This window comes from Eumetopias jubatus, unplaced genomic scaffold (genome assembly GCF_037043125.1).
Source record: "Eumetopias jubatus isolate StellerSeaLion01/CBP00866 unplaced genomic scaffold, mEumJub1_p1.0 scaffold_1, whole genome shotgun sequence".
Lineage (NCBI taxonomy): Eukaryota > Metazoa > Chordata > Mammalia > Carnivora > Otariidae > Eumetopias > Eumetopias jubatus.
In genome coordinates this window covers 42,361,557-42,377,228 of record NW_028274807.1, presented here as the reverse complement: position 1 = coordinate 42,377,228, position 15,672 = coordinate 42,361,557, and the positions used below count along the sequence as shown (strand labels likewise).

General features: G+C 34.1%; 2 protein-coding genes across 3 annotated transcripts in view; one reads left to right on the top strand and one right to left on the bottom strand.

The window, feature by feature from the left end:
* ARL13B (ARF like GTPase 13B) overlaps nucleotides 1–15,672 on the bottom strand; it is a 68,104-nt gene that overhangs the window by 26,030 nt on the left and 26,402 nt on the right. The gene's annotated exons all lie outside the window — the stretch shown is intronic.
* On the top strand, nucleotides 9,080–9,964 carry STX19 (syntaxin 19). The gene has a single exon (XM_028113818.1). The coding sequence runs from the start codon at nucleotides 9,080–9,082 to the stop codon at nucleotides 9,962–9,964; it is 885 nt and encodes a 294-aa protein (XP_027969619.1).

The following is a 15,672-nucleotide window of genomic DNA, read 5'->3' as shown; positions in this document are numbered from 1 at the left end:
CTTGTTTCCATTCCTATTTATTCTAAATTCTGTATATTTAGCAAGTTTTGATACCTAAAGAAAACAAAGTAACCTCTGTTTAAATACAAATCAACTTTTTTGTAATGTATTTTATATATAATACAGAATTGGGATTACAGAGACTGTGCCAAATACTCAATGTAGGCAGTTTAACAAGGACTTCCTGTTACCAGCTAGCTCCAATGAAAATGATCTTCCTTTAATCTAAAGAATGGGCGGCTAACAGGCAAAACCGGATTCTCCAGGTGTGAAGTAAGCAATTTGTTCTTCTCCTTTGATACTAACAGCAAAAGGACAACTTTATGTCTAACTTATTTGAGTTCATTATTCGACTTTCAATTACGTTAACTATATGAAACCCATACAGAAATTAGCCTGTGAACCATAAGACACAGGCTTAAATAATTTGATTGAAACGTTATAGATGATACTGTTTTCTCTTAAGGGCAGGACTCCAACACCGAAGGTGGAAAGCAACAAAAAGAACAAGACAAAGGTAAATAAACTACTTTTTTTTTTTTTTTGGTACCTTTCAATGCAAGACATCCATAAATTGAAATGTGTCACATTTAAAAATAACTCAATAAATAAAGTTACTGGTTTGCTCAGATTTGGACCAGGCTATATAAATATAGCAGATTTACACTGCTAATATACTGAATAAGATTTGGGTTTAGAGCTCTTAGAAATAAGGCACTGTAATAAAAATCAAATTTTTTCTTTTAATTCCTTTAAAATATAACTTCTTATTTTGGAAACAGGCGAAAGTCAGATCCTCTAAAAATAAATAAAATTCTTTCTTTTGTAGACAGACTATAAATTAGTCATACTGTGCTTGCTTTAGAGAACACTTTTACATTTAACTGTGAAAAGAAGCTTATGCCTAAATTTGACACACATGTATGTTTTTTTTTTTAAGTTAAGGTAATTTTCTATAAGGTCTTGATTTCTTCATTGTTGTTTTAAACAGGAAGAAATTAGAAAATAATTTTGTTATAAAAGGACTACAATAAAAATATCAAAATACTCAGTTTTAATGTTTTAGTATATTAGAAGTACTTAAATTATAAAATTCAATATAAATATATTGATTTGACACTTAAAAAAATTAAGTCAGCATTATTTAAATGCAACACATAATATAGGTAGGTCTAATACTTTCAAACTTAACCAATATAAAGAAGCTTAACCAAACTTATTTTATTTTTTGATATTTCTTCAAAGTTACTTTGTAATTCCTACAATGTTAGAACTTAAGTAACTCATTTTCAATCAAAATAATAATGACTTTTAAAAATGTACTAAGGGTGGACTTGAAAATTGGCTATGATATACTTACAACATATTATCTCCATGGCTATGTAGTTTCAAATTTAATATAAAAATCATGTCATGTACATACAGCTTAATCAGATAAGTGAGAGTTCAAAATTATACAGTTCTTAAATATTTAAACAAAAATGGTCTTGTTACATTAAGCAAGTTAACTAAACAACTTATTTACAACAAATAGGTAGAATGAAAAAAGCACTGAAAGACTGCATTACAAAAAGTATCAGATAATTTAAGCTTTGAGAGAATATATGCAATTTACCTATAAATATATATTTTTTTAGTTTTCCATATTTAAGTAGCCAAGGAGGTGAATTTTCCAGTAACAGCTGCTTTCACCTTGAACTAGGAAAATACTGCAAGTTGTCTGCATTCATAAAAGCAAGAGAATACTCCATTTTATGTTGTATAAAAACTGGTTACATTTATTAAAATATTGTATTTAATAGGAACTATAGAAAGAAATATCTTACTGAAAAAAAAAACTATAAATCTGTCACTATCTATCCCAGAGGATATTTCTTAAAGCATTAGGTAATTTTTATTCATATTTCTGTTTCTGGGAATGTCCCCTGTTTGTAATAGGGTGGACAAACTTTTGAGTCATACAAGGTTTACTTTTCTATTTCCTAGAACAAACTGTCAAAGTTGATTACAATATTTATAAATTAGTCTTCTAACTTTCTTTTTGCAAATACCATGTTTAAGCTCAAAGATAAGTCAGTTATAAATAGTACAATTCAAAACCGTATAGCAATACAGTAAGCTAAAAAGGCTGAAAGATGGTTCATATTTGGATAGAACTTTTCCAACACTAAGAAAAATAAATTTAACGTACAGAAAAGATAACATACAATGATGGTCTCATCAATTTCATGCAGCTAAGCTATTATACTTTATGGCTTCATGAACTCTATCTCTTCAACTTTCAAATTCTAATGTGCTTAGATATCTCACTTTGCCTAATATTCCATTTTATGAAGCTGTAAGATTAAGCAGTTAAACTGGAAATAGTTATGCATGTAGTTATGAGCATGCAACTACTAGAAAATGCAATTTATATATAACATGTAAGTGCACTGAGTACCTACATTAAGTCACTTTTTGGAGAGACTAACAAGGATTTAAGGAACATTCTGAATTAGTTAACTCTGTAAAGATAATCACCTATGACTTTCACTCAAGATATACAGATATTCCTCCCTCTTATACAAACATATAGAAGTGTTTGATATAATCTTAAAAAAAAGACAAAATTTAAAACTGCATCATTATATTTGAAGTAAGAAAGACAACCTTTACAAGGGCAAGAGTCAAATATGTTGGTTTCCAAAATTGGTGACAGTAAAATTTACCTTCCCAAGAGCACTTTGCAAAGGCACACTGTGTTACAATATCAATTTGAAATATCCTATTCCTTAACAATTTTTTCAAACTATGATGCTTGAGAAAAAGGCTTTTGATGGCATTGATCATTTATTTCTAGTTAAAAAAAAAGATCTATCCAGCCATAAAAATATTAGAGGAGGTTGTTTTCAGGATTTCTTCTAAACCATGCAACCAAGGACAAAGTTGGGGACATTGTAGTTCTTGAGAACTGTGAAATTTAAACATTACCAAAAGCTACTTAGCCATACAGAGAAGCATTAAATAGGACTTAATTATCATGAATAAAAAAAATCAGAATTGGTTTTGTTTTGGGTCCCCCCCTTCCATTTCTCATCTGAGCCTCTAATACTGTCACTGCTTTTTTCCCCACATATTATCAAGAACACAAGTCAGTTTTATTTCGTTTTTTTTTAAGTGCAAAAACAGCATAGCTATGTCTCGCAAAGTATAGACATTGTAGCTGTAAGAATTAATACTAACAGGTTAGTAGAAAACAGAAATCAGTGTACATATATAGAAATGAAGTATAGCTCACTTCTATCTATCTTATTTCAGCCTATTACTACAAGCCAAAACAAAATATAAGAATCCTCATCTGTACATGGTACCAAGGATAGGATTCAAAATTTCTTAAGAGACTTTCTGTAACATAGGTATATGAGATCAGAACCAATTCTTTTTCCTCTTCTAAACTGTAAAGTGCTTAATTGGGCCTAATTATATTAAAGGTTATAATAAAGCTGCAAACAATATAATTATTTTAGCACCAATATGGCTGTATTACTTCCTACAAGAACATTTTTTAGTATTTATAGTAATTTATACTAATTTATTATAGTATTTATACTAATAACACAATATTTGATACAGATCAACTTTATTTGTAGTATATTTCACTAGGATAATCTACCTCTATTCACTATGGAATGGGGAAAAAGAACAGATCTGCAATCAGGTAAGCTTATATCTGACATTAGGCTCTGCTACTTTTTAGTAGTGTGGCCTCTGGCAAGTCACTTTACCTTTCAGACACTAAGAAAGAGGAATAGCTAAGAAAGTCAACATCCATATAAGGGGAATTCCAAAGAAAAGAATACAAAGAAAATGGAAGAGATGATGTTTTTAAAAAATTAGGACCCTCCCCCCAAAATCCTAAATACATGAATTTCTAGCTTGAAAAGAGCCACTAAATTTCCAGCAAATTAATGCAAAAAGATGTACTCCAGGTCATGTTATTGTGAAATTTCTGAACACCAGGAATAAAAAGAAAATGCCAAGGTTTTCATGACAGGAAGAAAGAAAATAAAAGACCCTAGATAAAATACCCGGAATTTGACAGCAGATTTCTTAAGGGCAACAAAGGATGTTAGATAAAAATGCAGCAAGGTTTTCAAAATTCTATGGGACTATAATTTCCAAATAAGAATTATATCTGCAGGGCGCCTGGGTGGCTCAGTTGGTTAAGCGACTGCCTTCGGCTCAGGTCATGATCCTGGAGTCCCGGGATCAAGTCCCACATCGGGCTCCCTGCTCAGTGGGGAGTCTGCTTCTCCCTCTGACTCTCTTCCCTCTCGTGCTTTCTATCTCTCATTCTCTCTCTCTCTCAAATAAATAAATTAAATTAAAAAAAAAAAGCCACTAAATTTCCAGCAAATTAATGCAAAAAGATGTACTCCAGGTCATGTTATTGTGAAATTTCTGAACACCAGGAATTAAAAGAAAATGCCAAGGCTTTCATGAAAGGAAGAAAGAAAATAAAAGATCCTAGATAAAATACCCGGAATTTGACAGCAGATTTCTTAAGGGCAACAAAGGATGTTAGATAAAAATGCAGCAAGGTTTTCAAAATTCTATGGGACTATAATTTCCAAATAAGAATTATATCTACAGGGCGCCTGGGTGGCTCAGTTGGTTAAGCGACTGCCTTCGGCTCAGGTCATGATCCTGGAGTCCTGGGATCGAGTCCCACATCGGGCTCCCTGCTCGGTGGGGAGTCTGCTTCTCCCTCTGACCCTCCCCCCTCTCATGTGCTCTCTCTCTCTCTCATTCTCTCTCTCTCAAATAAATAAATAAAATCTTAAAAAAAAAGAATTATATCTGCAGAAAATATACCATTCAGGTGTTAAGGATAGAATAAAAACACTTTCAGAAATACAAGTTATCACTACATTTGTGTTTTGAAAAAAAAAACTATGGGTATGCCCCCAAATCAAGGGGATAAACCAAGAGATGAGGAACTAGGAATCAGGAAGAGATAACACACAAGAGAGGAGAAAAATATCTAAACACAACTGCTGTGTGGTAAATCAGGTCATACTAGAGGGTTCCAGGGAAGAAGCCTCAAAAGATAACAATAATAAAAGGAAATAAAAGAAAAAGAATACCTACTGTATTTGAATATATTGAGAGGATACCTTCAGTTCAGTTGAAGAGTTTTAGATTGAAATAGTAATGCACATGCACAAAATGAGGCAATTGAAAAATTTAGGTAATTAGTATCTTCAAGAGAAATTTTAAAAGTTACATGTTCTTGATCTGTGTGGTGGTTACATGGACGTGTGAAATTTCACCAAACCATACATTTTTATTTTGGGCATTTTCTGTATATGTGCAAATATTTCAATGAAAAACTTTCTTAAAGTGAAAATACACATTTCCTAGCTCTATCCACTGAAAAGGCCTAGAAATAATGGAAAAAATTATGTGAGAAAGGAAACACGACCACAGTACCTATGTGACTCTGGCATACATAATATTTGAACTAGAAAAATGTGTAGTTATAATAATATAAACACAGAATAGTGACTAACCAAAAATTATGATATAACTACATTGAGAGGGAAAAATTGAGGGAAGGCTCAGGGTTTAAGAGAAAGTTAAATCCACATCTTTCTTAGCAGAGATTCAATATAATATCTAAAACTGAAAAAGCAAAAACACCTACATAGGCAAATTACTTAGAAACAGAGAGTTTAAGAGGAACATACAGCTAAGGAGTTGAAAATTACTGCATTTGGGAATGGGGAACTGGAAATGAGGTGTGCTGGGGCAGGCAGATATCAGCAGTTTTATCTTTACACGCCTTGAAGTGATTTGACTCCTTAAACTGCCTATATGTGTTAATTTGAGTAAAATAAAAATCATATTTAAAAAGCCAATTTAAAAAAGGAAAAAGTTTATGGCTATATCAAAAGTAACATGACATCTTAAACACTTTGGGGAGGAATTTATTTTCAGCATCAATAAGGTAATGCCAGAGAGAGCATATAAATAAGGAAGTAATATATAATACTAAACCAAACAAAGAGTAGGGAGCTATTCAAGGTAAATCATTAAGCTAACTGACTTTAGCATCAACCTCCCTCTACACTGGAAAGATGGTTAGTTTTTATCAGAGGTATATAGTAAATTATGGTTGGTAATTCTGCTTTCACAAAGTTGCCCCCTAAGAAAAAGTTTCTATAATCACTTCCCAATGTTTTTGAGTGTTTTTAAATATCGATACCAACATAATCAAAAGATTTTTCTTAAATTTTTATTCATTTATTTATTCATGAGAGACAGGGGGAGAGAGAGGCAGAGGGAGAGGGAGAAGCAGGCTCCCAAGGAGCAGGGAGCCTGATGTGGGACTCGATCCCAGGACCCTGGGATCATGACCCGAGCTGAAGGCAGACACTTAACGACTGAGCCACCCAGGCGCCCCATAATCATAAGATATTTAATAAAATACTGAATACAAAAGAGCATATAGATGATCCCAGCTTTATGTAATACATATATTCCGGGAAATTTATGTTATATATCTTACACTGGGAAAAGCACTGTCTAGCAGCCAGGAAATCTGGCATTATTTAACCAGTACTACCACTAACAAGCTCTGGGTAAGATATTTAACTTTCCTGATTTTCAATTTCCCTATAAGAAAAATGCAGAAATTGATTAGTTAACTTACAGGGATTAATCTTTTGGATTAATGCCAAATAAGTCTAATCCTGCTTATATATACAGACCTACACATTTCAGAAAACAGGTGTAGATATCACCTACATCTCTTTTGCAGGACAAGTATTTCCATTCCTTTCAATGATTCTCTCTGTACTATGGTCTTCCAATCTTATCCTTCCATGACAGTTTAGAAATTCCCAATTTATGAATTTTTATCTCAAAACATCACAACTTAACACAGTCCTTCTATTTGCTTTGACTAGCCTAGAGTCATCTAGCCTAGAGTCATTTTCTTAGTCAATCTAGACATGACACTACTATTCATGAAAGCATTATTCTGATAGAAATCTCCAATAATTTTCATAAGCACTGCTATGAACACAGGATCTTCCATTTTAGAGATATAAAGGTGTTTTCTAAACAACTACCTGTAATATTTTACACCTGTCCTGGTTAAACATAATTTTGTTACTTTTAGTATAGTGTTCTATGCTATTTTAATCTTTGAATCCCAACTCTGTACTTCAACATTCTGAAGCTCTCTCCAAATTCTGTGCCATCAACGTATTTGATAAGTATGCCTTCTGTGACAACATCCAAATCAACAAAATATTTGCATAAGCATATCAAATACTAAATCCCATAGCATAACAACGTAACATTAGTAATACTGGTTGATTTTTCTCTGGCTTATACTGATATTATGTGTGGTTCAATGCATTATTTGTAACTCCCCAACAGCTTCTTAATTGCAAAAATATCATGAAAGGTATTGTTAAATGCTTTTCTAAAATCAAGATGTACTGTGAAAATATTTTATGAACATAGATTGCCTTTTTCAATATATTTTTTAAGTTTTCATTTAAATTCCTGTTAGTTAACATGCAGTTAAGTTAGATTCAGGTGTACAGTATAGTGATTCAACACTTCCATACAACACCCAGTTCTCATAGCAAGTGCACTCCTTCATCCCCACCACCTATTTAACCATCCCCCACCCACCTCCCCTCTAGCCACCATCAGTTTCTTCTCTATAGTTAAGAGTCCATTGCTTGGTTTGCCTCTCCCTCTCTCTCTCTCTCTTTTCCCCCCCTTTACTCATTTGTTTTGTTTCTTAAATTCCACATGAGTGAAATCATACAGTACTTGTCTTTCTATTTATTTTGCTTAGTATAATACACTCTATAATACACTCTAGCTCCATCCATGTCATTGCAAATGGCAAGATCTCATTTTTTTTTTTTATAGCTGAGTAACATTCCATTGTATATACATACCACCTCTTCCTTACCCATTTATCAGTCAATGGACACTTTGGCTGTTTCCATAATTTGGAAGTAGACACTGCTGCTATAAACACTGGGGTCCATCTATCCCTTTGAATTAGTACTTTTGTATTCTTTGGGTAAATACCTAGTAGTGCAATTGCTGGGTCCTAGGGTAGCTCTATTTTTAACTTTTTGAGGAACCTCCATACTGTTTTCCCAAAAGTGGCTGCAACAGTTTGCATTTTCACTTACTCAAATCACTATTTATAAATTATGTACACCAAAGTTAATCCTGTGGATAATGACCAACACAGGATATGATGTCAATATTATCAGCACCACCAAACAAGACTTTATATATATACCCTCATGTTTGAAAAAAATAGCACTTAAAATGAATAGACATAAATTTTGTTCTAAGTCTGGATATCTTTGCAAAGGAATGCTACCAGGAATATGTTTTCATATGTATGTAATGGATAAAAAAAACACAAAACTATGTCAAATAATGTTAATCCATCCAGAAGCCTCAGAATTTTTAAAATAAATTCAATATTATCTATATTATTTCAACTGCTCAAATGGAATCTGCCCTGTCACTATCCTGTTTTTAACTGAATTATGCATATTTAGCAAAATGAGTTTAAGATGACATAGGTCAAATTAACTGGGAACAGTATCTTTAGTAGTAAGGGCATTTTCAGAGTGCCCTTTTACTTCTAAAACTTGAAGATATGGCCAAATCTTCCATTTAAAGATATATCCTCTATATGCACAAAAATCTACTATGTGACAGTATCATGACACTGAAGTATTTATCCGGGGGATAACTGTATCTTTATCACTGCTCTCTCAGCTACTTCACTCAACTGAACAGGACTCATAATAGGCCCACAAGATGCACAGTAACTTATAAATTATTTTATATTACTTTTCCTATTCAGTTTATGTTTATGAGGAAATTCTTAATGATTTTTCTAATTTTTCAACCTCTTTTCAGAAAACTAGGAGGATTTTTCCTGGAAGACACACACAGCTCTGTGAAACCAATTGCTACTGACAGAAAATGCCAAACTTTTATTTGTTCAACACAATCATTTTTGCTTCTTAAGAGGAAAGGGAAGATGAAAGACCGACTTCAAGAATTAAAGCAACGAACAAAGGAAATAGAACTTTCTAGAGACAGGCATGTGTCGACTACAGAAGCAGAAGAACAAGGGGTGTCTTTGCAGCAAGCTGTTATTTATGAAAAAGAGCCTGTAGCTGAGAGACACCTACATGAGATCCAAAAATTACAGGACAGTATTAACAATTTGACAGATGATGTTCAAAAATTTGGGCAACAACAGAGAAGTCTGGTGGCTTCAATGAGAAGGTTTAGTCTACTTAAGAGAGAGCCTAGCATTACAAAGGAGATAAAAATCCAAGCAGAACACATTAATAGAGGTTTGGATGATTTAGTAAAAGAAGTTAGAAAGTCAGGGGCTGAAAATGGTCCATCCTCAGTGGTGACAAGGATACTTAAATCTCAGCATGCTGCGATGTTCCGCCAATTTCAGCAAACTATGTTTACATACAACGACACAATAGCAGCAAAGCAAGAGAAGTGCAAGACATTTATTTTCCGTCAACTTGAAGTTGCTGGAAAAGAAATGCTTGAAGAAGAAGTAAATGATATGCTTTATCAAGGAAAATGGGAAGTTTTTAATGAAAGCTTACTTACAGAAATCACTATCACTAAAGCACAACTCTCAGAGATAGAACAGAGACACAAGGAACTTGTTAATTTGGAGAACCAAATGAAGGATTTAAGGGACCTTTTCATTGAGATATCTCTTTTAGTAGAGGAACAAGGAGAAAGCATCAACAATATTGAAATGATAGTGAACAGTACAAAAGAATATGTTAACACTACTAAGGAGAAATTTGGACTAGCTGTAAAATACAAAAAAAGAAATCCTTGTAAGGTACTGTGTTGTTGGTGTTGTCCATGCTGTAGCTCAAAATAAAGAAGCTATTTTAGACATTTTTCCAGCTTTAGAATGAAGATGTCCCACATTTCAGTGTCTTTTTTCATTTTATAGATCCATTCACATACCTTTCATCACTATTAAGTCATGATTTTCCTCTTTAGCTTTTACCTACTAGAACGACAGAAACTTCTAAAGTCACTGACAAAAAAAGTCTTCACTTATTAAACTAAAAACAGTATAGTTAACTTTAAACTCACAGGTTAACTACCAGAAATGAGATCAGTGATTTTAGATTTCTGTTCAGGTACCAAGTTCTATTATATATTTTTGTTAACTTTCAATGCCTTAACAAGATGAGTGTCAGTAAGTGACAACTGCTTAAACAATCCTTTTGGCTCATTTGAGAGCATTTCAGTAGTTAAGAAGTGTATATAACAAGAACTCAAAGAGTGCTATATAGATTTTTTTTTAAAGATTTTATTTATTTATTTATTTGACAGAGAGAGACACAGCGAGAGAGGGAACACAAGCAGGGGGAGTGGGAGAGGGAGAAGCAGGCTCCCCACTGAGCAGAGAGCCCAATGCGGGGCTCGATCCCAGGAACCCAGGATTATGACCTGAGCCGAAGGCAGACCCTTAATGACTGAGCCACCCAGGTGCCCCCAAAGAGTGCTATATTAAAGCAAAATCAAATCTTTTATGCCCAGATAGGTCCGTTAACTCAGTGGTCAACATATCCTGAGAAAATCCAATTATGTACTCGATGAAGAATCTAGTTGGTAACTGGGAGCTGAATCTAGTTTAAGGCCGAAGAAAGTAAGGCACTGTTTTCCTGAGCTTGGCTCCATTCAGGACACTGTATTACAGATCATTAAATTTGACAAATAAAATAAAAAATAAAGGCAATTACATTCTTGAAAGTTTCTCCATCACTTTACCATGAAGCTGAGCACTACACTATGGGCTAGGGATACAGTGTGAACTCACACAGGTATAGAGATTTGGAATTCACATTTTAGTGGAGAAAGCAGGTAACACACAAATATAAATATTAGGTAATGTTAAGTTCTTGGCAGAAACTTAAAATAAGATGTTGAGACACAGATGACTGGAGTGGCTTCTTTTGGTTGGGTGGTCAGTGAAGGCCTCTCTGAAAGGTAGTATTAAATGAAGATATGAATGATGAGGACGAGAGAGGGTATATCCCAAGCATAGAAAACAAACAGTTACAAAGATTCCGAGGATGATATAATTTACTCTGTTTAAAGAAAAACAAGCAATACACCTGTATCATAGTAAGAAAAGAGTAATGAGGTAAGAAATAAAGTTAAGAAAGGTCAGTAGGGGCTAGCTTTAAGGATTTGTAAGCCATGTAAGTCTGAAGTTTACAGCAAATGTAATCAATGCAAGGCCCTCAAGACTATTTGGGCCTGAAAATAATGTTATATAATTTATATTTGAGAAAAACCATTCTACTATGTACTACGTCTCACCATTGTTCTAATAATTTTACATTTTTACCAACAAAACACTGAGGTAGAGCAAGGTTAAGTAACCTGCCCCAGGTCACAGAAACTGTAAGAATCAGAATTTGAACCAAGGCAGTCAGATTCCAGAACCAGTTCTTAACTATTTACTATATAAGTAGTGATGAAAAAAAAAATTAGACTAACTTGTGATAGATTTAAGAGCTAGAATCTACAGGATACTGATTGGATGCTGATGTCATCAGGGAAAAAGAGATAAGGGTTTCAGAATTGGGGGTGAAAAGGAAATCTAGAATTCTCTTTTGGCCAAGAGAAGCTGAGATTACTATAAAATGCCTAAGTAGAGGTTTCCTAGATATTAGCTATATCACCAGGAGCTCTTGGAAGAGGGAAGGGCTAGAACTATAGATTTGGATCATTTGAGTAAACAGTATTTAAGGTAAGTATTTAGAATGAAATCACCTGAAAAGTTTGTGGATGTAAAAAAAACAGATGGCCAGAAAAGAGCCTGGGGTAGAAAAGTTAATAAAGCAGAAGAGTTCATAAAGGAGATTGAGAAGAAACCATCAAAGAAGCAGAAGGAAAACCAAAAAAGTGTGCTACAATGTAGTGTTAAAAGAACAAAGTTGAGGAAAAAGTCAACTTGAGGTAAATAAGAACAGCACACTGACAGCGGGTTTGGCAATGTGGAGATAATTTGTTGACTCCAACATGAGCAGTTTTAAGGATACATTGTAGGGACAGAAGCACAAGTGGAATATGTTGAAGAAAGAATGCGATATGAGTAAGTATAGCAGCCACTATAGACTATTCTTCTATTCTTTCCAGCTGTGTGAATAGAGGATTATAAAAAGGAATTAACTGCTGAAGAGGAATGCAGAGTCAAAGGATTCCATAATACTTAAAGTTAAGAAACAGAAGAGTACATCCTGCTAATGCAAATGATCCAGAGAGCCAAACTCTCGACATAAGAAAGGGAAGGGATTATATGCAAAACTAGAAAGGGGTGGAATCTGTAGTACAAATGGAGAACCTGGCCTTGGACAGGACCTGAAGCACTTTTTCCAAGTAATCGTAGAGAAGGCAACATTCAGGAATAAAAGCACACAGAGAGAGCTGAGCAAATTTGGTGGTCCTAAATGAGAGAATTATTTTGTGGTAGTTTCTACTTCCTAAAGAACTGAGGCACTATTATTAACTGAAAGCACAATGGAATTAAGGGAGAACTGGAATACACATATACATACATCCTAACACTATAAAATAAATTTTAAATTATAAAATATAAAGAAATTGAAGAGTTTTCTACTCTGTCAATTATCAAGTATTACTAGAGAAAAAGATGTTTCACATATCAGCTCCAAATGTTTAAAGAACTTTATAAAAAAGATAAATTTAAAACCAATGATAAACTCTCCACCTAATCAGGTGGTGATTTCTTCTGGTTTTCTCAAGTTGCGCTATAACCTTTAATCTAGTACCTTACTGACACTTGTTTATAATTGTTCCTAAATTGTTTATCATGGAATCTGAGAAAATTAAGTATTATTTACTACTCACTAGCATAATTATGTCCAAATGGATTTGTAAAATAGTAATTTTCTATTAGTATTTATATCTGCACATAGTGCTTTTAAAGCAAGACTTAAGCACAGAAAGATTCTAGCAAAGTAGTACATCACATGTATCACATATAATTTTCATTGTTATATTTTAAAATCAACTAGAATCACCCTGGGGCACCCAGTTGGCTGGCTCAATCTGTGGAGCATGTGACTCTTGATCTTGGGGTTGTGAGTTCAAGCTTTATGTTAGGTGTAGAAATTACTTAAAAATCAAATCTTAAAAAAAAAAAGAGGGGTGCCTGGGTGGCTCAGTCGGTTAAAGGGTCTGCCTTCAACTCAGGGCATGATCTCAGGGTCCTGGAATCGAGCCCCATGTCACGCTCTCTGCTCAGCAGTGAGTCTGTTTCTCCCTCTCCCTCTGTCTCTGCTCATGCTCTCTCTCCTTCTCTACCTCAAATAAATAAAATCTTAAAAAAAAAAAAACCCTAACCTAAGCAACAAAAACAAAAGGATTCTTAATTAGTTGAACATTTTGTATGTATTTTATTTACACACTCAATAGGCACTAACGGTAATTTTTTTCGTTAAAATCACTACCTTAAAGAGAAAAAATTACTAAGCATTAGAGGTATAACATTAGGAAATCTACTGGTAAAATTACTATGATTACTTGGGCTCATATTCTCACCTACTAAATTATGTCATTTTCTGTAGTCAAAAGCTTCATGTAGCCTGAATTCATATGATGAGACACTTTAAAACTTGCTCTCCTAAACCATCTCCAACCAGGCACAACATATCATCAACAATACCCACTCATATCCATCATTACATTTACAGAACACTAATAAAGCACTGCACTAGCTGCTTTAAATGCATCATTTGAAATTCACATGACAACACAGATACTAAAATCCTTATTTACAAGTGCAGACGTGGAAGCTCAGAAAGAGCAAGTAAGCTGCCCAAGGCCTGTCTTTACTCCAAAGCCCATGCTTTCCCCTATACCAGTCATTCTCAACTTTTGTTGTGCATCAGAATGATTGGAGAACCTGTGGAAAAAAGCCAGAAGCATTTCCTGGCCCCACCCTCAAAAATTTAAAAGGTCTGGGCTGATGCTGATGCAGATGGTCCCCAGAAAACATCTTGCTAACAACACTACCAACAGGTTTCTCTCTGTTGTATTGTTTTTATATAAAGTATGTTCGGGTGGGGAAGGGAAGGATGGCAACTTCTGAAGGTTCCTTATGCATAAATTACCTAGGAAGTCAACCAGCTGAGAAGCTTCACTATGAAATACAGCTGCTAAGATTGAAGTTGATACCAGTAGAGATAAAAGGAAGACTTCAGTAAGGAAGTTCTGAGGTGACTCAACAACATAACTAAATAAGGTTGATGAAGATGACAGCTTGGTAAGGTTCCACCGCAAGAAGAGAAATCTTAAGCCAATGGGCCCTATACATACAGTGAGTAGAGTTTTCAGATGGTAAAAATAGTAAGTTAAAGGACATACCACTGTATCTAAGGACTAAGGGATTAAATGACATAGGGAGTCCATATTTGCACACTCATAAGTTTCTAGCAATCTAAAAGGGACCCAGATTCTATTTATTATTTAAAGGTCTAACTTGGTATAAGTGCATTTTCCTCAAATTCTAATGACACTATTAGGATAATTCATAACCTTAGTTAACTTCTAAGCACTTATAGTAAAGAATATGACTCAAAGAAATTTGCAAACTAATGTTTTCCTAAAATACTGTCTAGAAAAAAGGTGACTCAAGTAGGCATATAAAGGTTGGAGACAAAAATCTTCTATTGGAAAAGTAATAATAAAACCCTGGTTATTGTTTCTCCTAATATGGAAACTCACTGCCATGGTTTTTAACCTTTTTGGTCATGAAATCCTTTAGGAATTTGATGAGAGTTAGGATCTGCTCCCAAGGAAAAATGCACATGCACTCAGGATTGTGTATGTGATTTCAGAGGGTCCTGGGAGGCCATCATAGGTGCAAAAATCTCTGGGTCAAAAAATCTTTTTTATTGAAATGTTCATAACACCTAGTAAGATCCTATCAGAGATATTATGTTTTCTTCCCTGAGTGAAACTCCTCTATATTACTTTTGTTGCAAATCATCTAATTCACAATGTTTGGCCCAAAGTTAGGTCATATAACTCCACAGAAAAACAGACAGTATGTAATGAGAAAGTGGCAAATTCCAAGGGTTCAAATGTGCTAACACAAAGAGAATTGTTATTATCCTGGGAGGAAATTTTAGCCTTGGATCTCCAGAGTTATCCCAGTTTTAAGTATTAGAAGATTCAACCATAAAAAAGGAAAGCTTCAGCTCAATCTTTTCCAGAAGTAATCAACAAATAGTGCCTTGTATTATTTATGAAAAATGGTGGGTGTTGAACTTGAAATTTGGGCTTACTGCTGGAAACGGGGTGGGAGGATTGTGAAATAGGTACAAGGGATAAAGAGGTTAAAAATTCCAGCTATAAAATAAGTCATGGGAAAGAAAAGTACAGCATAGTAATGAGTCAATAATATTGTAGTAACTGTACGGTGACAGATGGTAACTACACCTACCAGGGTGAGCATTTTGTAATGTATATATAATTGTTGAATCACTACGTTGCACACCTGAAACTATTATATGTTAACTATACTTCAACTAAAAAAGAAAT

Excerpts from the sequence above, each read along its gene's own strand:
- STX19 (XM_028113818.1), top strand. The coding sequence starts at position 9,080 with ATGAAAGACCGACTTCAAGAATTAAAGCAACGAACAAAGGAAATAGAA.